Here is a 21,468-nt window from a genome sequence, read left to right as displayed (position 1 = left end):
CCTAATTGGAGACTATTCTCAATTCTAGCACTAAGAGTGATAAGCCTCTATTTTGGCTTCAATTAAAAGAATAAGGGTAAATTTACCTAAGATTAGGTCGAAACTAATTGCAATTCATCGCTTCATATTCATTTATAAGGTAGATTGAAAATTCAATACTTTTTGAATGCAAATCAAATGTTATAATTAACTACAACCCTAATTAATTTGATCAATTTAATATACCTTGATTTCATTCATGATAAAGTCCTACTAATAAAATTAAAATAAAAATAATTGAAGTTAAGCTTCAAATGAAAATGTTAGAAAATTTAAAAATTAAAATTATTGGAAGAATTAGGGCAATTTCTACATCGAAAATTAAAAAAATAATTGTAATTAAAAAATCGAAGAGAAAAAGGTAGTCGAGAAGAATATTTTGGATCGAATACACATTTAAAAGATAGATAAAATTGAAGCTAAAGTTATCACAACTATTGAAATGAATATAATAATTGATGCAATAAAAATAATTGAAAAAATCAGTGTTTAAAAAACTGCAGTCGAAGTAGCAGAAGTCGCAATATTTTTGCTTTTCACTGCTTCGACTGCGAGCGACTTCTTAAAATGAACAGTTGCTTCTGCTTCTGCTTCTGAACAAATCAGAAGTCGCAGTCGAAGCAAAAGCAGAAAACGATCGCCGACGAAAAGCGAATAAGCAGCAGCAGCAGACGCCGTGTAAAAAATTTTGATTTTGCTTTGCTGCTGCTTTTGCGAGGCAACGCAAGTCGAAGCAGCAGCGACTGCTCGACTTCTGCAAGTCGCCAGCAGCAGCAGTCGCTGTTTGAAAATTTTTGATTTTTCTTTGCTGCTGCTTTCGATTCTGCAAGTCGCTATATGTATGTCGCGGTTGCGACTACTGTCGAAACTACTGTCGCGTCTGAAATTTTCTGCTTATACTGTTTGATTCTTGTGCATCAAGAGATTTCATTATCTCTCACACCACAGCAAATAAATCGCAGCAGTAGCGGCGGGAATATATAATTACATTGCGTCTTATAAACGTATGCACTAGAGGTCTGCATGAATGCAGTCAAAGCAGCATTTGGTACTCTTACTCAAAGTTCTGACTGACTGAGTGAGACATTGTGTAAAACGGATTTGGCAAATGTGGTGAAGGCATGAGTAGAAAATTTACCGTATCCGAACGGCGAAGCAATGCAAGAATGAGTTTCGCGACCGAGTACTCGGTTAGTTGTGCGCCGCATTGGCGATGTCAAAGAGCTATAATTCTCAGATCAAGTTTGTTTCAAATTTTTGCCACGCCCCCTCTCGCCCTCGAAAATCAAAAAATCGAATAACAAGCGTAATTTAAAAGCTAGAGCTGGTGTACACAATAATAACTATAGTATTTGTGAGTCCTGAAAATTTGATTGCGATCAGATAAAAATTGTGGAAGGTATTAAGAAATACTTTTGTATTTTTGTACAATCTGGTACATAGACGGCACGTCTATGGTATGTACTGTATCGATATCTCATGTATACCATTTGGTATATTTTTAGTATTCTTGTGGTATTTTCGGTATATTTTTAAAAATAATACCGCAATATTTTGCTTTTATTCAAAATGGGTAGCGGGTATCTCACAGTCGAGCACACTCGACTGTAGCTTTCTAACTTGTTTATGTTATTGGCATGATCAGTTTAAAAGAATGCAATATTTCGTTCTCCAATTACAAATTTGTATGGCATAATTCCAGGTTTGTTTACATAAATTAAAAACGTAAATAGTAAAATTTACTTATTCGTCTGTTGCAATTCTCAAGTGGTTCTAGTATGTTGTTGATAACGACTCATCCGTCAGCCGGCAGAGGGCTGGGGGAAATTTGTATTGTTTCTTCCTCTTATAGAAATACAATATGTTTCGGGTAGGCACTTAAATCATCTGAGCTAAAATTTATATTTGAAGTGTTGTTATCAAATGTAAATTGTGATGGAATGCTATTGGTGGAGTAACTGGGTGAATTTTTCTCAAGAATCTCCATTTCTGCCTCCATAATCAGTTTTGCTATTTTGAATTTGATTTGTGCGCCTGTCTCCTCAGACTAAATTTTTTTATTTTATTATTATTATTATTATATATTATATTATTATTATGTACATATATATTATTGATGCAGAAACTTCGAAATAGAGACTAATTGGGTGAATTTTCATCGAGCATCGCCATTTCCTCCTCCATTATCAATTTGGCGATTTTCAATTTAATTATCGCCTGTCTCCTAGGGCCAAATTTTCTAATTGCTTCCGCATGCGCCAAAAACAACATATATAACTCGTCTGAGCCCCGATATTGAGTTATATCCCTAACGGAGGACGTCGCCCTTGGGATAAAGCCATCGGTGCTGTCCTCATCCGTCAATGAAACTGCTGGTTCGCATTGTCTTCCTTCACTTCCATTTGATGAAGACATATATGGGCGAAACCTCTCCATTGCATTCGCCCAAATCCACGGTTTACCAGCGTGCCGTGAACTGGTCTTCAAATATTTTGTGAAAGTGTCCCTCAAATTTTTTTTGCTTAAGCAGTTGTAGCTTAAGAGCTTTAAGCATCTCTCAAACCAGAGCGAATAAATCGCAGCGGCAGCGGCGCGAATAAACCGCGGCGAACTTATTCGCAAAAATGTCTGCGTCAGATAAAGATGTGTTTTTTTTTAACGTTGTTATTAGAAGAAGAAAATGAAAAATGCGTGAGTATTAAATTCTTTATTTTTTATGATTGTTTATTGTAACATAATATTATAATTATTATTATTATTTTTATTATTTTTATTATTATTATTATTATTGAGAGACTAATTCTGCGATGTTTCTTCGAGATCCGCCAATTCCTCCTCCATTAACAGTTTGGCGATTTTAAATTTGATTATCGCCTGTCTCCTAGGGCCAAATTTTCGCACTGCTTCCGCATGCGCCAAAAACAACATGTCCAACTCATCTGAGCCCCGATATTGAGTCAGGGATGTGACGGAGGACGTCGCCCTTGGGATAAACCCATCGGCGCTAACCTCCTCATCCGACAGCGAAACTGCAGGTTCGCATTCTCTTGGTTCACTTCCATTTGACTGAGACATATATGGGCGAAACCGCTCCATTGCGTCAGCCCAAATCCACGGTTTTCCAGCGGTCTTCACATATTTTGCAAATGTGTCCCTCATATTTCTCCATTTTTTTAATTTCATTTCCTAAAAATATAAAAAAATAATTAATTTTCATTTCACAGATTCCTTGCAACTGGAGACAGTTTTAGTACAATTGAACACAGCCATAAAATATATGTATGAACTGTTTCATTGTACAAAAAATGAACTTAATTTGATAAAACAATATAATTACCACTTTCTCCCAGCTCCAATCCAATTTGGTCCCATATCTGGTTCCTTTTTATATTGTTTTTGAAGTCGGGGTGCGCCGAATCATACAATATTTTGTTTTTTTCTAAAAGCTCGATTAGTCGCTCCATATTAATTTTTCTTTTGTACGCATTCAGTATGCAGCTTCACTTTTTCCCTTGTTTACATTTTCGTCCCATATCTCGTTCCTTTTACTATTGTTTTTATACTCGGGGTGCTCCGAATCATACAATATTTTATTTTGTTCTACTAACTCGATAAGTCGCTCCATGTTTACTTTTCTCCAATTGTTTTTGTACGCATTCAGTATGCAGCTTCACTTTTAGGCGACACAGAACTTTTTTATACAATTTTGCTCCTTCCTAAGCTCAAGAAAGGACCTCTTCTCTACATTGGACCAGTTAGGTCCTTTACACACTAAAATTAAATTTTTTTTATAGTTATAGTGTATTGTCGCATAAACTACAATAATAAACCAAATTAAACTCACTTTTCATAAAATTAAAAACAATTTCGGCTTTTTTAGTGGAAGAAAAGAAAAAAATGCTATTCTAATGTTCAGCCCAAAAGTGGTGCACTTGGGTAAAAATATCAAAATTTCAGAATAACTGATCAAATCTAACGGGGTTTTTGCTGTTTTCTTATCTTTATGCTTCATTTTACAAAAACAATGTGCTAGCGATCAACTAACAAAAAGGAATAACCAAAAAAAAACGGTTACATAGTCTTTTCTCTGTCGCACTGCTATTTCAAAGATCACAGCTGTATGTATATTAACATCCAATGGCTTTGAACTGTTTTTGAGTGTTGGATTATTTTTCACATTTTGTTGTAACCACTTATGTTTTGGCTGTGACACGAACACTTTCAAGCTTTGCCACCGACACGATATACAACAGAGTAACAATTCAAGAGTCAAAACAAGAGTCCAAGGTAATTAGCCGATCGACCTGCAAGCGATCGCTAACATAGAGCATACAGCGCTGCCGGCAGATGCAGCGCTGCTGGCAGACGCTGTAACAACATTGCATTAACATGCGCTGTCTACTGCTCCCGACATACTATCGCCGTTGAAAGCCTATCTTTCAACATCATCCTTCAGGGGCAGTAGTAAACAAACTCTGTTGTTTATGGCTCTCCGGGTGCTGCCACACGTCGTCTTTAACTGGAGAAGAGTCAGATACTCCTCCCGCCATCTAGTCCAAAAGACCTGCTGCAGCTGAGTGACACGATTGCTCCAACTGCGCTGCTCGTCGTTCTCACGCTGCAGCTCTGCGTTCTGTTTGGACAGTGCCGGGATATCGGCCTGTTTCAGCTCCAGCACACAGAGCAAACTCTCCATATCATTGCTATTGCCGTGGTTGCTGGGACTGCGACGCTGCGACGAAGTGCGCATCGCGCTGACCTCATCCTGGAACAACGCCAGACGATCGCGCAGATCACGCTCCTTCATCTCGGTGCTGGTGCGCAGCGATTGCAGCTCCTTGCCTAGCTCCTTTATCCGCTCCAGCGCTTCCTGATCGCAAATGCGTGTCTGCAGCTGCAGCACTTGCTGCTCGGCGGCATTCAGCTGGTCCTGCTTGTGACGCAAAAGATGCTCCAACTCCTGCTGACGCTGCGTCCATTCCACATCCCTGTCGTGCAACTGGTGTTGCAGCTCTTCGTAACTGCGCTGCATCTGCTGCAGCACGGCATTTGTCTCGGCAAGCGTTGTCGGTGACTTCTCCTGACAGCTCAACTTGTCCATCTGCTTGGACATGCACTGTACACCATTGGCGAGTCCCATCCGTTGGCATTGCTGCTGTTCGTCACTATCATCAGAAACCTTTTCCGCTGCCATCAATGCTGTCTGCTGTCTGCTATCTCCACCACCAGCAACGATCCAACCAAGGCGGGTCTTCTGAAGGATAGGCAATCCATCTCCAAGGTCAATCTGTCCGTCACATAACAAGCCGTAGAATAGGCTTGCACCGCGCGCGATTTTCGACAGTAGTCGCTTGCTCGTTCATCGAGTTTTCCATTGTTAGCAGTTAACCGCACTTTGCTAACTGGCAATTGCTCACTTTGTATGCCAAATTTACTGTGCAGCGCAGCAAGAAAAACGCGTCAAACCGCGAAGGTCGGTTAACACCAACGAAAGTGCTTCAGCTTCTGGTTCTGGTTCGCCTTCTTCTCTTTCTTCACTATTATATGTTGAACACATATGTATATGGACGTAACCACTCCATCCTATTCGCCCAAATCCACGGCTTACCAGCGTGCCGTGAACTGGGCTTCAAAGATTTTCCGAACCTGTCCCTCAAATTCTTCCATTTCCTAAAAATAAAAAAACTAATTAATTTTCATTTCACAGATTCCTTGCAACTGGAGACAGTTTTAGTACAATTGAACACAGCCATAAAATATATGTATGAACTGTTTCATTGTACAAAAAATGAACTTAATTTGATAAAACAATATAATTACCACTTTCTCCCAGCTCCAATCCAATTTGGTCCCATATCTGGTTCCTTTTTATATTGTTTTTGAAGTCGGGGTGCGCCGAATCATACAATATTTTATTTTTTTCTTAAAGCTCGATCAGTCGCTCCATATTAATTTTTCTCCTCCAATTGTTTTTGTACGCATTCAGTACGCAGCTTCACTTTTTCCCTTGTTTACATTTTCGTCCCATATCTCGTTCCTTTTGCTATTGTTTTTATACTCGGGGTGCTCCGAATCATACAATATTTTATTTTTTTCTACTAGCTCGATCAGTCGCTCCATATTAATTTTTCTCCTCCAATTGTTTTTGTACGCATTCAGTACGCAGTTTCACTTTTTCCCTTGTTTACATTTTTTTGTTTTTATTATTTTTTTTATTCAAATAGCTTATATTTAGAGTATGACACTGAATTAAATTAATTTTATTTTTACAATAAAAATGTAAGGTTTTAATTAAACTATATAAATATGTATAAGTAAAAATGAAATTTAAAATAAAAAAGTCAGAAGCTTTTACTGCAATACCATACTTCCTAATTATTTTGGCTTCAATTAAAAGAATAAGGGTAAATTGACCTAAGATTAGGTCGAAACTAATTGCAATTAATCGCTTCATATTCAACTATAAGGTAGATTGAAAATTCAATACTTTTTGAATGCAAATCAAATGTTATAATTAACTACAACCCTAATTAATTTGATCAATTTAATATACCTTGATTTCATTCATGATAAAGTCCTACTAATAAAATTAAAATAAAAATAATTGAAGTTAAGCTTCAAATGAAAATGTTAGAAAATTTAAAAATTAAAATTATTGGGAGAATTAAGGCAATTTCTACATGAAACATTAAAAAAATAATTGTAATTAAAAAAATCGAAGAAAAAAAGGTAGTCGAGAAGAATATTTTGGATCGAATACACATTTAAAAGATAGATAAAATTGAAGCTAAAATTATTACTACTATAGAAATTAATATAATAATTGATGCAATGAAAATAATTGAAAAAATCAGTGTTTAAAAAACTGCAGTCGAAGTAGCAGAAGTCGCAATATTTTTGCTTTTCACTGCTTCGACTGCGAGCGACTTCTTAAAATGAACAGTTGCTTCTGCTTCTGCTTCTGAACAAATCAGAAGTCGCAGTCGAAGCAAAAGCAGAAAACGATCGCCGACGAAAAGCGAATAAGCAGCAGCAGCAGACGCCGTGTAAAAAATTTTGATTTTGCTTTGCTGCTGCTTTTGCGAGGCAACGCAAGTCGAAGCAGCAGCGACTGCTCGACTTCTGCAAGTCGCCAGCAGCAGCAGTCGCTGTTTGAAAATTTTTGATTTTTCTTTGCTGCTGCTTTCGATTCTGCAAGTCGCTATATGTATGTCGCAGCCGCGACTACTGTCGAAACTACTGTCGCGTCTGAATTTTTCTGCTTATACTGTTTGATTCTTGTGCATCAAGAGATTTAATTATCTCTCACACCACAGCAAATAAATCGCAGCGGTAGCGGCGGGAATATATAATTACATTGCGTCTTATAAACGTAAGCACTAGAGGTCTGCATGAATGCAGTCAAAGCAGCATTTGGTACTCTTACTCAAAGTTCTGAGTCAGAACTTCTGACTGACTGAGTGAGACATTGTGTAAAACGGATTTGGCAAATGTGGTGAAGGCATGAGTAGAAAATTTACCGTATCCGAACGGCGAAGCAATGCAAGAATGAGTACCGAGTACCGAGTACTCGGTTAGTTGTGCGCCGCATTGGCGATGTCAAATTTGTTGCGTGTTTGTTTTCATACCCGCTACCCATAGGGTAGAAGAGTATTATAATTTTGTGCCGACAGGAAATGTATGTAACGGATAGAAGGAGGCATCTCCGACCCTATAAAGTATATATATTTTTGATCAGCGTCAACAGCCGAGACGATATAGCGATGTCTGTCTGTTCGTTTCGTTGTCTGTCCGTTCGTCCGTATGAACACCTAGATCTCAGAGACTATAGTAGATAGAGCTATAATTCTCAGATCAAGTTTGTTTCAAATTTTTGCCACGCCTCCTCTCGCCCTCGAAAATCAAAAAATCGAATAACAAGCGTAATTTAAAAGCTAGAGCTGGTGTACGCAATAATAACTATAGTATTTGTGAGTCCTGAAAATTTGATTGCGATCAGATAAAAATTGTGGAAGGTATTAAAGAAAAACTTTACAATCTGGTACATTGTGCCGTCTATGGTATATTTTGAATATTGTACTATATCGATATCTCATGTATACCATTTGGTATATTTTAGTATTTTTGTGGTATTTTCGGTATATTTTTAAAAATAATACCGCAATATTTTGCTTTTATTCAAAATGGGTAGCGGGTATCTCACAGTCGAGCACACTCGACTGTAGCTTTCTAACTTGTTTATGTTATTGGCATGATCAGTTTAAAAGAATGCAATATTTCGTTCTCCAATTACAAATTTGTATGGCATAATTCCAGGTTTGTTTACATAAATTAAAAACGTAAATAGTAAAATTTACTTATTCGTCTGTTGCAATTCTCAAGTGGTTCTAGTATGTTGTTGATAAGGACTCATCCGTCAGCCGGCAGAGGGCTGGGGGAAATTTGTATTGTTTCTTCCTCTTATAGAAATACAATATGTTTCGGGTAGGCACTTAAATCTTCTGAGCTAAAATTTATATTTTAAGTGTTGTTATCAAATGTAAATTGTGATGGAATGCTATTGGTGGAGTAACTGGGCGAATTTTTCTCAAGAATCGCCATTTCTGCCTACATAGTCAGTTTTGCTATTTTGAATTTGATTTGTCCGCCTGTCTCCTCAGACTAAATTTTTTTTATTTATTATTATTATTATTATATATTATATTGTATTATTATGTACATATATATTATTGATGCAGAAACTTCGAAATAGAGAGACTAATTGGGTGAATTTTTATCGAGCATCGCCATTTCCTCCTCCATTATCAATTTGGCGATTTTCAATTTAATTATCGCCTGTCTCCTAGGGCCAAATTTTCTAATTGCTTCCGCATGCGCCAAAAACAAGATATCTAACTCGTCTGAGCCCCGATATTCACCCTAACGGAGGACGTCGCCCTTGGGATAAAGCCATCGGTGCTGTCCTCATCCGTCAATGAAACTGCTGGTTCGCATTGTCTTCCTTCACTTCCATTTGATGAAGACATATATGGGCGAAACCTCTCCATTGCATTCGCCCAAATCCACGGTTTACCAGCGTGCCGTGAACTGGTCTTTAAATATTTTGTGAAAGTGTCCCTCAAATTTTTTTTGCTTAAGCAGTTGTAGCTTAAGAGCTTTAAACATCTCTCAAACCAGAGCGAATAAATCGCAGCGAACTTATTCGCAAAAATGTCTGCGTCAGATAAAGATGTGCTTTTTTTAAAGTTGTTATTAGAAGAAGAAAAATAAAAATGCGTGAGTATTAAATATTTTATTTTTTGTGATGGTTTATTGTAACATAATATTATTTGTTGAGCTACTAAGCTTTTTTAGTAACTTTTATTCGCAAGAATATTGTTTATAAATAAAACACGCGAATTCAAATTAAATGTTTATTGCTGTGGTACATATGTACATATATGTAACCACTTATGTTTTGGCTGTGACTCGAACACTTTCAAGCTTCGCCACCGACACGATATACAACAGAGTAACAATTCAAGAGTCAAAACAAGAGTCCAAGGTAATTAGCCGATCGACCTGCAAGCGATCGCTAACATAGAGCATACAGCGCTGCCGGCAGATGCAGCGCTGCTGGCAGACGCTGTAACAACATTGCATTAACATGCGCTGTCTGCTGCTCCCGACATACTATCGCCGTTGAAAGCCTATCTTTCAACATCATCCTTCAGGGGCAGTAGACAGAGTTTGTTTATGGCTCTCCGGGTGCTGCCACACGTCGTCTTTAACTGGAGAAGAGTCAGATACTCCTCCCGCCATCTAGTCCAAAAGACCTGCTGCAGCTGAGTGACACGATTGCTCCAACTGCGCTGCTCGTCGTTCTCACGCTGCAGCTCTGCGTTCTGTTTGGACAGTGCCGGGATATCGGCCTGTTTCAGCTCCAGCACACAGAGCAAACTCTCCATATCATTGCTATTGCCGTGGTTGCTGGGACTGCGACGCTGCGACGAAGTGCGCATCGCGCTGACCTCATCCTGGAACAACGCCAGACGATCGCGCAGATCACGCTCCTTCATCTCGGTGCTGGTGCGCAGCGATTGCAGCTCCTTGCCTAGCTCCTTTATCCGCTCCAGCGCTTCCTGATCGCAAATGCGTGTCTGCAGCTGCAGCACTTGCTGCTCGGCGGCATTCAGCTGGTCCTGCTTGTGACGCAAAAGATGCTCCAACTCCTGCTGACGCTGCGTCCATTCCACATCCCTGTCGTGCAACTGGTGTTGCAGCTCTTCGTAACTGCGCTGCATCTGCTGCAGCACGGCATTTGTCTCGGCAAGCTTTGTCGGTGACTTCTCCTGACAGCTCAACTTGTCCATCTGCTTGGACATGCACTGTACACCATTGGCGAGTCCCATCCGTTGGCATTGCTGCTGTTCGTCACTATCATCAGAAACCTTTTCCGCTGCCATCAATGCTGTCTGCTGTCTGCTATCTCCACCACCAGCAACGATCCAACCAAGGCGGGTCTTCTGAAGGATAGGCAATCCATCTCCAAGGTCAACTTGTCCGTCACATAACAAGCCGTAGAATAGACTTGCACCAATCAGCAGGTCCACGCGCTGCGGACGATTGAAGGCTGGATCAGCTGGCTGAATGTTGGATGGAATTGCCCAACCGTCGATGTCAATAGCAAAGTTCGGTTGGCTGTTGGTGATTGTCGATGCCACAACAGCTTGAAAGTTGACCGAGTAGTCGGTGATGCAAGAGCCCATACAAACATTGACCGTGCATCCTTCAACAGAATCGTCTGTGTCCCCGAGGCCAGAAACCATAGCATCTGATCGCGTCCGTTTTAATTGTAACTGTTGGGCTCCATAACGCTGTCACAGCATTGCATTAACATGCGCTGTCTGCTGCTCCCGACAGATAGAACGATGATATGGCGATCCTATTTTCTCATCTTCGACCGCTTACCTGGATTATTTTGTATTTAGTGATTTATTGTACAAACACGCAAAAAATTTGACATCGCCAATGCGGCGTACAACTAACCGAGTACTCGGTCGCGAAACTCATTCTTGCATTGCTTCGCCGTTCGGATACGCTAAATTTTCTACTCATGCCTTCGCCACATTTGCCAAATCCGTTTTACACAATGTCTCACTCAGTCAGTCAGAACTTTGAGTGAGAGTACCAAATGCTGTTTTGACTGTATTCATGCAGACCTCTAGTGCATAAGTTCATAAGACGCAATGTAATTATATACATATACGCGCCGCAAAGGTGTAGGAAATTAAGAGACAGCAGTGGCGTACATTATTGCGCTTTTGTTTTTATCGGTTGGAATGTATACAAAAAAAATAAACCGGCTGGAAAGCTTTGAGAAAATTTCATCAAAAACTTGTTCAAAACAGTCTTGATTAAAATGATAATTTTATGTATTTTTTTTTGGATGCTATTAATAAATTATAAGAATACGTTTTTAAGTCATTACAAATTACACAAATGTTATTAATAAATTACAATAATATTTTTTCAAGCTGCTACCGTAAAAGTTGCCGTCTTAACTTTTGCGATAAAGAGTTTAGCCCCATTAGAATTTTCCGAATAATAGGGCAGTTCTTCCATGCGCTTAACCCACGCACTTAACCTTGGCCACTTGCTGGACTCAATCTCAACATAAGCTTGCGATGAGCTGATGGTGGAAATCAAACTAAAGTCAGCAACAGTTAGTTGATTGCCAGCCACATAATCATTGTCCTTCAGGAAGGCTTCCATAAAGTCATAGACCTCGATGAAAGCATCGATGCGCTCCTTGGGCACCTCCTTCTGACCCATGAAAAGTACCAGCCGGGTGATGGCCCGCAGAGTGCTGATAAACACGACTCCGTTTTCGAAGTGCAGACGCTGATCAACCACCGCACGCTTCAGCAGATCCTTCGGATACAGCGAATCGTCCTTGCCGTACTTGCTCACTAAATAAGTGATGATGGCATGTGAATCCCAGATAATCGCATCGTCATCCTCCAACATGGGAACAGTGTGTTGTGGATTCTTCTTCTTAAGAAGCTCCTCCAACTTTTCGTCCTTGGAGTTGGGAACCAACACGACATAATCGTAGGGCAGCTGAAGGGCAGCCAATGTAAGTTTGACCGCACGACATGGCGGACTGGGATCGAAGCCGTAAAACGTTAATTTACCCATGTTGTTAGTGTTGTATTGAAAGCTGTTAACTGACTGACGAAGCAAGCGACTCTGCGGCTTTTATAACTGGCTGCGTGCAAGAGAGCAATTAAGCAAAGAGAGCGAAGAGAGCTCGAAAAGCTTAGAAGTTGCTAGAAGAGTAAAGTTCAATTTTGGCTGTGTTTGGTGAAATTGCTGTTGTTGATACTATACTTAGCTCGTAGGCAACGCAATGTAAAAACACTGGAGCGATAAGGAAAGGTGAGTGCTATATATTTATACGCTATATAGTATATTAGTATTGTGAGTTCACTATCGGTAATATTGTTTGTCTATCAATACAGCGTATCTGACGACTAAAAACAATCTGAATGTTCTAATTGAGCATTAGTTTCTTTTGCTTTTTAATCTTTTTCAGATAACTTCCATTTTATTTTAAAACATTCTTAAGAGAAATTTGTCTTTAATTTGTAATTTTTTGATTACTGTTCAATAGTAAACTTTGTGGCTTTAATTGCTTCAATGAATTGCTTCTTGCCAACATCATTCGCAGAGTAATAAGGCAGCTGCTCCAGACGCTTGATCCATGCAGTTGTGTTCGGATACTTGGCGGAATCAATTTCTAGATAGGCAGTCAGAGAGCTCACAGAGGAGATAAGACTGAAGTCAGCGACCGTCAATTTATCGCCAGCAATGTAGTCGTGACCTTTGAGGAAAGACTCCACAAAGTCGTAGACCTCGACAACAGTCTGAATCTTATCCTTAGGAATCACCTTCTGGGCAAGGAAGAACACACTCTTGGTGATGGCACGTAGAGAATTGGCGAATACGACACCAGACTCAAAGTGCAGACGCTGATCGACAACAGCGCGCTTCAGCAGATCCTTGGGATACAGAGAATCGTCTTTGCCGTACTTGCTAACCAAATAGGTGATGATAGCATGAGAATCCCAGATAGTCGCATCGCCGTCCTCCAGCATGGGAATAGTGTGTTGGGGATTCTTCTTCACGTATGCCTCGGAGAGATGTTCCTTTGCCACCACATTAACTGACACCAACTCATAGGGCAATTCCAGAGCGGCCAAAGTTAATTTGACAGCGCGGAATGGAGGACTGCGATCGATGCCGTAGAGTGTAATTTTACCCATGTTGATATTTTAGAAAGTGACCAGCTACTGACTCTTCAAGCACTTGATTGCAGGCCTTTTATAGCGTTAATTTCGAAGAGAATCGTAACATTTAAGAGCAACATAATTTTCAAGAGATAAGTAGATTTACGTCTAACTTTAAAGAATTCTTTCAAATGCAATAATTTGTAAGAAAATGAAACGAACGAAGTTCATGTTTCTTCTATTGATGAGCTTTGATAAATACTGTTCTGTGAACTCAACAAATATTTTCTTACGCTTCAAAGAGAATTTTAAATTTACTCTTAATGAAAGCTCAAAATAATAATGTATAGTATGTGTTATTCACTAAACGTTCCATTATGAGAATTATTATTTGGATGAATTTAGTTTTACATAATCTTCAGATTTTAAAAATATAAATTAATTTTATATTTATTTTCATTTTTACGGTGAACTTCGTATTTTTAAATGCTACTCAACATTTTTTAATTGATTACTGTTCAATAGTAAAGTTTGTGGCCTTAATCGCTCCAATGAATTGCTTGTTGCCAACGTCATTAGCAGAGTAATAAGGCAGCTGCTCCAGACGCTTGATCCATGCAGTTGTGTTCGGATACTTGGTGGCATCAATTTCCAGATAGGCAGTCAGAGAGCTCACAGAGGAGATAAGACTGAAGTCAGCGACTGTCAATTTATCGCCAGCAACATAGTCGTGACCTTTGAGGAAAGACTCCACAAAGTCGTAGACCTCGACAACAGTCTGAATCTTATCCTTAGGAATCACCTTCTGGCCAAGGAAGAGCACACTCTTGGTGATGGCACGCAGAGCATTGGCGAACACGACGCCAGACTCAAAGTGCAGACGTTGGTCGACGACGGCACGCTTCAGCAGATCCTTGGGATACAGTGAATCATCCTTGCCGTACTTACTGACCAAATAGGTGATGATAGCATGAGAGTCCCAGATAATTGCATCGTCATCTTCTAGCATAGGCACCGTGTGCTGGGGATTCTTCTTTAGGAATGCTTCGGAGAGCTGTTCCTTTGCCAGCACATTAACCGGAACGAACTCATAAGGCAATTCCAAAGCGGCCAAAGTCAATTTGACAGCACGGAATGGAGGACTGGGATCAATGCCGTAGAGTGTAATTTTACCCATGTTGATATTTTAAAAAGTGACCAGCTACTGACTGTTCAACCACTTGCTCGTAGGTCTTTTATAGCGTTAACTTTCGAAGAGAATCGTAACATTTAAGAGCAAGAGATAACTAAATTCACTCTATCTGTAAAGAAATGTAAGAAAATCAAACGATCGAAGTTCATGTTTCTTCTCTTAATAAGCTTTAATAAATAAAGTGCCGTGAACTCAACAAATATTTTTAAAACGCTTGAAAGAGAATTTGAAATGTATTAATAGTAACACTCTTAATTAAAATTTAAAAGATTAATGCATGTGTTATTCACTTATCTTTCAACTACGATTATTATTTTTTTAAATTTATTTTTAAATAATCTACGATTTGTAGATACAGTGCAAAATAATATACAACATAAGTTGATAGGATGTGTTAACATATTTACTAACTTTTTTTTTGTTAAAAATATAATTCAGTTTCATAATTATTTATTTGACGGGCAAGTTTGTATTTTTTAAATATTATTCAAAATTTGTATATTGTTCACTGTTCAATGCTGAAATTTGTTCCTTTAACAGCCGCAATAAATTGCTTGTTGCCAACATCATTAACAGAGTAATAAGGCAGCTTCTCCAGACGCTTGATCCATGCAGTTATATTCACATACTTGACGGGATCAATTTCCACATATGCGGGCAGAGAGGCGACAGTCGAGATAAGACTGAAGTCAGCGACCGTCAACTGATCCCCAGCTACATAATCGTGTCCCTTAAGGAAAGTCTCGACAAAGTCGTAGACCTCGATCAGAGCTTGAATTTGATCCTTGGGGATCACCTTTACGCCAAAGAAGAACAGATTCCTGGTGATAGCACGCAAAACATTAGCAAACACGACGCCAGATTCAAAGTGCAGACGCTGATCAACAACAGCGCGCTTTAGCAGATCCTTGGGATACAGCGAATCGTCCTTGTCATATTTGCTAACCAAATAGGTGATAATGGCATGAGAATCCCAGATAATCGCATCGTCATCCTCCAACATGGGCACCGTATGCTGGGGATTCTTCTTCACGAATGACTCCGAAAGCTGTTCCTTGACGATCAAATCAATAGTAACGAACTCATAGGAGAGATCCAGAGCTGCCAGGGTTAACTTGACAGCACGAACTGGAGGACTGGGTTCGGCACCATAGAGTGTAATTTTGCCCATGTTGATATTTTAGAGTGTGATCAGTTACTGACTGATCAAGGTCTTGGCGATAGGTATTTTATAGCAATAACTACCGAAGAAAATCGTACTTCTTAAGAGCAACAACTTTTTAATGAGATAAGATATTTTGCGCGTATCATTCAGAAATGTTTCGAGTGGAATAAGTTGTAAAAATGCAAACGATCGATTCTGACGATTGAAGCTATCTGATAAAAAATTGCTTGAAAGAGAATTTAAAATGGACTGTATATATTAATACTGTCAATGAAAGCTCATTAGATTAATGCGCTCATCAAAATACACCTATCTTTCAAATGAGATAATTATTATACGAGAATTGTTAAATATATTTTTAAAAAATTTATCGATTTTAAGATCTGACTGATGCTAAAATTTATTTTGATTCATCGAATTATTATACATTTGGAGTCCCAATAATGGTATACACAATAAATTAAATTGACGTTTCATTATATTTCTTCATTAATTTTAATATTTTCTTGATCTTCAATGGTAAATTTTGTGTTTTTGAGTGCTACACCGAAGTTTTAAATGCTTTTAAAATTTATCACTGTTCAATACTGAAATTGGTTCCTTTAACAGCCGCAATAAATTGCTTGTTGCCAACATCATTCACGGAATAATAAGGCAACTGCTCCAGACGCTTGATCCATGTTGTTATATTCACATACTTGACGGGATCAATTTCTACAAATGCAGGCAGAGAGCCGACAGACGAGATAAGACTGAAGTCAGCGACCGTCAGGTGATCTCCAGCAACATAATCGTGACCTTTGAGGAAAGTCTCGACAAAGTCGTAGACCTCAACAATGGCCTGAATTCGTTCCTTGGGTATTACCTTCATGCCAAAAAAGAACAGATTCTTGGTGATGGCACGCAGAGCATTAGCGAAAACGACTCCGGACTCAAAGTGCAGACGTTGATCAACCACCGCACGCTTCAGCAGATCCTTGGGATACAGCGAATCGTCCTTGCCGTACTTGCTAACCAAATAGGTGATAATGGCATGAGAATCCCAGATAATCGCATCGTCATCCTCCAACATTGGAACCGTATGTTGGGGATTCTTCTTCACAAATGCTTCCGAAAGTTGTTCCTTCACGGTTAGATCAATAACAACGAACTCATACGGGAGATCCAGAGCTGCGAGTGTCAACTTGACAGCACGAACTGGAGGACTGGGTTCGATACCGTAGAGTGTAATTTTGCCCATGTTGATGTTTTGTTATGTGAACAGCGACTGACTAATCCAGCGCTATTCAGGGGGTCTTTTATAGCGACTTCTTTAAAGAGAATCCATAGATTTAAGAGCATGAAACAAATTTGGCGATAAGAGATTGGACGCAGAAATTTCATGTTTGCTAGCGAAATTTAATAATAACATACGTAATGCAATCCATCATTCATCAGCTGTGTTGTGTTTAAGAGGTCTATCAATATACGATAAAAGAGAGATATGAACTGTAAAAATAGTTTTTGTTTGTTTTTGTGTTTGTACCAAATATGTAGATAATAGTTTTCCATACTCTTCTGATAAGATTGTCTTCAAGGAAATTTCACTTATTATTTTCTATTTTCTAAATTTCTAAATACAACATTCCTTTTAGTATCTAAGCGAAAATATAGTATAATATAAGTATATTATTATTATTATTTTATTCAATGCATTTATTAAAATTTAGTATAAGTTATATAATTCTGTAATTTAGGTTGCTAAAGAATTTATTCTTCAATTGTAAAGTTTGTATTTTTTAAAGCAGTTAAGAATATTTCAGCTCCAACCGCGTTTTCCGAGTAGTAAGGCAGTTTTTCCATACGCTTAACCCAAGCTGTAAGTTTTGCAAACTTGGCTGCGTCAATTTTAACATAGCCCACAAGGGAACTAATTGGAGAGATAAGACTAAAGTCGGCAATCGTTAAAGTATCTCCTGCAATATAATCGTGATCCTTGAGGAAAGCTTCCATTAGATTGTAGACCTCGACAATGGCGTCAATGCGATCTTTAGTCACAGGAGTTCCACAAAATGCCATCATATTTGTTCTTCGTATGGCATCGGCAAAGACGACGCCAGATTCAAAGTACAAGCGTTGATTGACAATAGCACGTTTCAGCAGATCTTTGGGATACAGCGAGTCGTCCTTACCGTACTTGCTAACCAAATAACACATGATAGCATGAGAGTCCCAGATACATGCTCCATCATCCTCGAGCATGGGAATTGTGTGTTGTGGATTCTTCTTGAGATACTCCTCTGACATTTGCTGCTGACTGAACACATTCACCTCCACAAATTCGTAGGGCAACTGGAGGGCGGCCAGCGTTAGTTTAACTGGACGCACGGGAATGCTGGGATCGAAACCGTATAGAATAAGTTTTCCCATGTTGCTGCTGGTTTGCTAGGCGAACGTTAAATGATGTATCCCAGCCACAACAGTGTTATTATACCTTATATAGTGTTTGTTGGCATTAAAGAGCATGTAGATAGTTAAGAGAGACATTGAAACTTGATCTAATCAAAGCACAAAGTGTTAGCTGTATATATTATACTCATAGAAATTGTGTCGTAGGGGGTATTATAGTTTAATGCGAAAGCTTGAAGCACAGGCAGAAGTAGAATGCTTTATTTTATCATTATAAAATGTGTATAGTAATCAGGCAAACATTTCAGCTTTCTTCTTGTACAAAATTCGTAACAAATACATAATTTTTTCTCTAAAAAATCGTATATTATATTATGTTTGAAAATACATTTAATTTCTTCTAATTTCATTTTCTAATCTAAAAAATGAAATATGAAAATACATAATGTTCATAGATTTGCGATCAGCAAAGTTCGTATGAGTGTCTGCGCGTCTATTTGTATTTTTTGCCAGACATTTTAATCTATACAAATATCGAATAAAATGTTTGTCGTTGACTAAAATTGTTTATGTTGTCATGACACTGCACTAATTGTTTGCGTATTTCACCATAAGAGAATACAAGTAAATGTGTGATTATAATTCTAGATTATTCAACTATATTTATTTAAGATTCAATAGTAAAGTTTGTCGATTTAAGCAAAGATTCTAACTCATCCGCCCCAGCTCCAGTGGCTTCTTTGTAGTAGGGCAACTCTTGAATGCGCTTTAACCAGGCGTTGAGTTTCGGATACTTGCTAGAATCCGGCATAAGCAATAACATCAAAGCCGAGATGGTGGTGACAATGCTAAAGTCAGCTATGGTTAGATCAGGTCCGGCTATATAATTGTTGCTGGCCAGAAAAGTCTCTAACAAATCGTAGGCCTCAACAAGCTCAGCAATTTTAGCCTTTTCAATCTGGGTTTTTCCTGCGAGGACGAGTGGTTTGGTGATGCCAAACCAAATGCTAGTAAAGAGCGTGCTGGAGTCGTAATGGAGACGTTGATCCACGATGGCACTTTGAAATACATCCGAGGGATACAGCGAACTGTCTTTGCCATATTTCTTTACCAAATAGGCTGAAATGGCGTGTGAGTCGGAAATGTATTTTCCATTATCCTCCAGCGTTGGGACAGTATGTTGTGGATTCTTCTTTAGGTATTCTGGTGAGTTTTGTTCTTTCTTGAATGTATTCACAATCACATATTCGTAGGGCAGCTGAAGGGCGGCCAAAGTTAGTTTAACTGCTCGACTTGGAGGACTGATATCGAAGCCGTAAAGAATTATTTTAGTCATGATGTTAACTCTGTATTAAAAGATGTTAACTGACTTGGAAAGCCCGCGGTTGCGGGTCTTTTATATCTGCCTGTTTTTTATAAGCTCGGCGGACTTACACGTGCTTGGAATCTGCCAGAAGATTGCGGCTTAATTACTGCAGTTTTTGAATGGTGAAATAATTGCTGATAACAAGTGTGTGGAAAATAAATGAAAATGATAGTGTTAACTATAGTCGAGTGTACTTGACTATGTGATACTAGCTACTCATTTTGGGTTTGATCTCTATAATGAGTCGAAACATTTGATCAATTTGTTCGCTTTTTCAGAATACATACAAATCTTGTCCATATTTCTATATAAATATGTATATACATATTTTCAAACCTGAAATTACCAAAATCATACGTAAAAAAAGAGTTTTAAAGCATATTTACTATATATGTTTTAAAAACATTTTATTAGCTCTATTTTTGTAGCTAATGAAATACTCTTTATTTTCGTACAATTTAAGAAATTCCCAACAAAAAATAGAACTAACTTTTTAACCTTATTTTGTGTATTGACATATTTGGATAAAAATAAATAATTAATAAGTACTTTACATTTTTTACAGAGTATTTAGTAGTCAACCCATTCTACCAGAACATTGTTTGTTATTATTTGAGAACGGAGTCAAGTAACGGAGATAGGTCAGAAACGTGGAAAGCTTAATCAGCTCTATGCTTCCAGTTGGATATTTCTCTACACGTGAAACTATTTATTATCTGCTCTTTGTGTCACTCTCTCTTTGCGCAAAGCTTTTGCTCTGATCTCTGCTGGTATTTTTGTTTAACACAGTAAAATGTTTGTCGTTGTTATGACTAAAGAGAACTTGTTTTTGCTGTATCGTCATGACACAGCGTTATTTTGTATGCTTTATGAAAAAATTGTTTGCGTGTTTTGCCATAAATGAGCATATTAAAGAGAAGCCAAAAGTAAATGCCAGTGATTAAAATACGAGATTGTTCAACAATATTTATTTAAGCTTCAATAGTAAAGTTCTTTGATTTAATCAGAGATTCTAATTGAGTGGCTCCAACGCCACTGGCCTCTTCGTAGTAGGGCAACTCTTTGATGCGCTTCAACCAGGCATTGAGTTTTGGATACTTGCTGGAATCCGGCACGAGGAAAATCATGAGTACACAAATGGTGGTGATGAAACTGAAGTCAGCTATGGTTAGCTCTGGACCGGCTACGTAATCGTTGTCACCCAGGAAAGTCTCGATTAAATCGTAGGCCTCTGCTATGGCAGCAATTTTGGACTTTTCAATTTCAGTTTTTCCCTGGAAGATAAGTGGCTTGGTGATGGACATCAAAGTGCTGGTAAAGAGCGTGCTGGAGTCGTAGTGGAGACGTTGATCCACGATGGCACTTTGAAAGACATCCGAGGGATACAGCGAACTGTCTTTGCCATATTTCTTTGCCAAATAAGCTGAAATGGCGTGCGAGTCGGCAATGTATTTTCCATCATCCTCTAGCATTGGAATAGTGTGTTGTGGATTCTTCTTTAAGTATTCCGGCGAGTGTTGATCTTTGGTCAAAGGATTTACGATGACATACTCGTAAGGCAGCTGAAGGGCGGCCAAGGTCAATTTGACGGCGCGACATGGAGGACTGGCATCGAAACCGCTGAATATAAGCTTGCCCATGTTGCTAGTTTGTTATGTGAACGATAAACGTATACTGAATGCATAAGCCGGCAAAAAAAACATTATAAGGAATTGGTTTGCGAGAAATAGAGAGAGAGCAGGCAACTTTTTGAAGAGAGAGCTTAATTGTGAATCAGCTGCACACTATACCAAAGTGTGGGAAAGAATAACAATAATGAGTTTTTAACAAGTTCAGAGTGGCGCTCGCTAGGGAATTTATTAAAACACATTAAATTTCAATTCAAAAGCAATTATATTATTAAACATGCAAAAGTAAAAAGTAGAGAATATTTATACTTGGTGTGACTGTGTGTTGTTGTGTGTTTGTTTACCGTTTGCTTGTTTTGCTCTACAAGTGCTTGACGCTTAGTGTGAGAGAGCGGCTATCTAGTTGACCACTGTGTATA

General features: G+C 38.6%; 8 protein-coding genes across 8 annotated transcripts; all 8 read right to left on the bottom strand.

Moving 5' to 3' along the window:
- Positions 1-11,435: 11,435 nt before the first annotated feature.
- LOC133841181 (glutathione S-transferase 1-like) lies at positions 11,436-12,272 on the bottom strand. Its single transcript, XM_062273517.1, has one exon. The coding sequence runs from the start codon at positions 12,217-12,219 to the stop codon at positions 11,551-11,553; it is 669 nt and encodes a 222-aa protein (XP_062129501.1). The 5' UTR covers positions 12,220-12,272; the 3' UTR covers positions 11,436-11,550.
- Positions 12,273-12,641: 369 nt separating this feature from the next.
- On the bottom strand, positions 12,642-13,396 carry LOC133841185 (glutathione S-transferase 1-like). Its single transcript, XM_062273522.1, has one exon. The coding sequence runs from the start codon at positions 13,344-13,346 to the stop codon at positions 12,681-12,683; it is 666 nt and encodes a 221-aa protein (XP_062129506.1). The 5' UTR covers positions 13,347-13,396; the 3' UTR covers positions 12,642-12,680.
- Positions 13,397-13,666: 270 nt separating this feature from the next.
- On the bottom strand, positions 13,667-14,526 carry LOC133841184 (glutathione S-transferase 1-like). The gene has a single exon (XM_062273521.1). The coding sequence runs from the start codon at positions 14,485-14,487 to the stop codon at positions 13,822-13,824; it is 666 nt and encodes a 221-aa protein (XP_062129505.1). The 5' UTR covers positions 14,488-14,526; the 3' UTR covers positions 13,667-13,821.
- Positions 14,527-14,961: 435 nt separating this feature from the next.
- On the bottom strand, positions 14,962-15,713 carry LOC133841186 (glutathione S-transferase 1-like). Its single transcript, XM_062273523.1, has one exon. It carries the CDS (start codon positions 15,671-15,673, stop codon positions 15,008-15,010), a length of 666 nt encoding a protein of 221 aa, XP_062129507.1. The 5' UTR covers positions 15,674-15,713; the 3' UTR covers positions 14,962-15,007.
- A 443-nt stretch (positions 15,714-16,156) lies between these two features.
- LOC133841183 (glutathione S-transferase 1-like) lies at positions 16,157-16,945 on the bottom strand. The gene has a single exon (XM_062273520.1). The coding sequence runs from the start codon at positions 16,905-16,907 to the stop codon at positions 16,242-16,244; it is 666 nt and encodes a 221-aa protein (XP_062129504.1). The 5' UTR covers positions 16,908-16,945; the 3' UTR covers positions 16,157-16,241.
- A 425-nt stretch (positions 16,946-17,370) lies between these two features.
- On the bottom strand, positions 17,371-18,131 carry LOC133841187 (glutathione S-transferase 1-like). The gene has a single exon (XM_062273524.1). The coding sequence runs from the start codon at positions 18,074-18,076 to the stop codon at positions 17,417-17,419; it is 660 nt and encodes a 219-aa protein (XP_062129508.1). The 5' UTR covers positions 18,077-18,131; the 3' UTR covers positions 17,371-17,416.
- Positions 18,132-18,686: 555 nt separating this feature from the next.
- Positions 18,687-19,596, bottom strand: LOC133841182 (glutathione S-transferase 1-like). Its single transcript, XM_062273518.1, has one exon. It carries the CDS (start codon positions 19,389-19,391, stop codon positions 18,723-18,725), a length of 669 nt encoding a protein of 222 aa, XP_062129502.1. The 5' UTR covers positions 19,392-19,596; the 3' UTR covers positions 18,687-18,722.
- A 765-nt stretch (positions 19,597-20,361) lies between these two features.
- LOC133842745 (glutathione S-transferase 1-like) lies at positions 20,362-21,107 on the bottom strand. The gene has a single exon (XM_062275956.1). It carries the CDS (start codon positions 21,059-21,061, stop codon positions 20,393-20,395), a length of 669 nt encoding a protein of 222 aa, XP_062131940.1. The 5' UTR covers positions 21,062-21,107; the 3' UTR covers positions 20,362-20,392.
- Between the last annotated feature and the right edge of the window lie 361 nt (positions 21,108-21,468).

Source organism: Drosophila sulfurigaster, chromosome 3 (genome assembly GCF_023558435.1).
Source record: "Drosophila sulfurigaster albostrigata strain 15112-1811.04 chromosome 3, ASM2355843v2, whole genome shotgun sequence".
NCBI classification, from domain to species: Eukaryota; Metazoa; Arthropoda; class Insecta; order Diptera; family Drosophilidae; genus Drosophila; species Drosophila sulfurigaster.
This window is presented reverse-complemented; position numbering and strand designations above follow the sequence as displayed.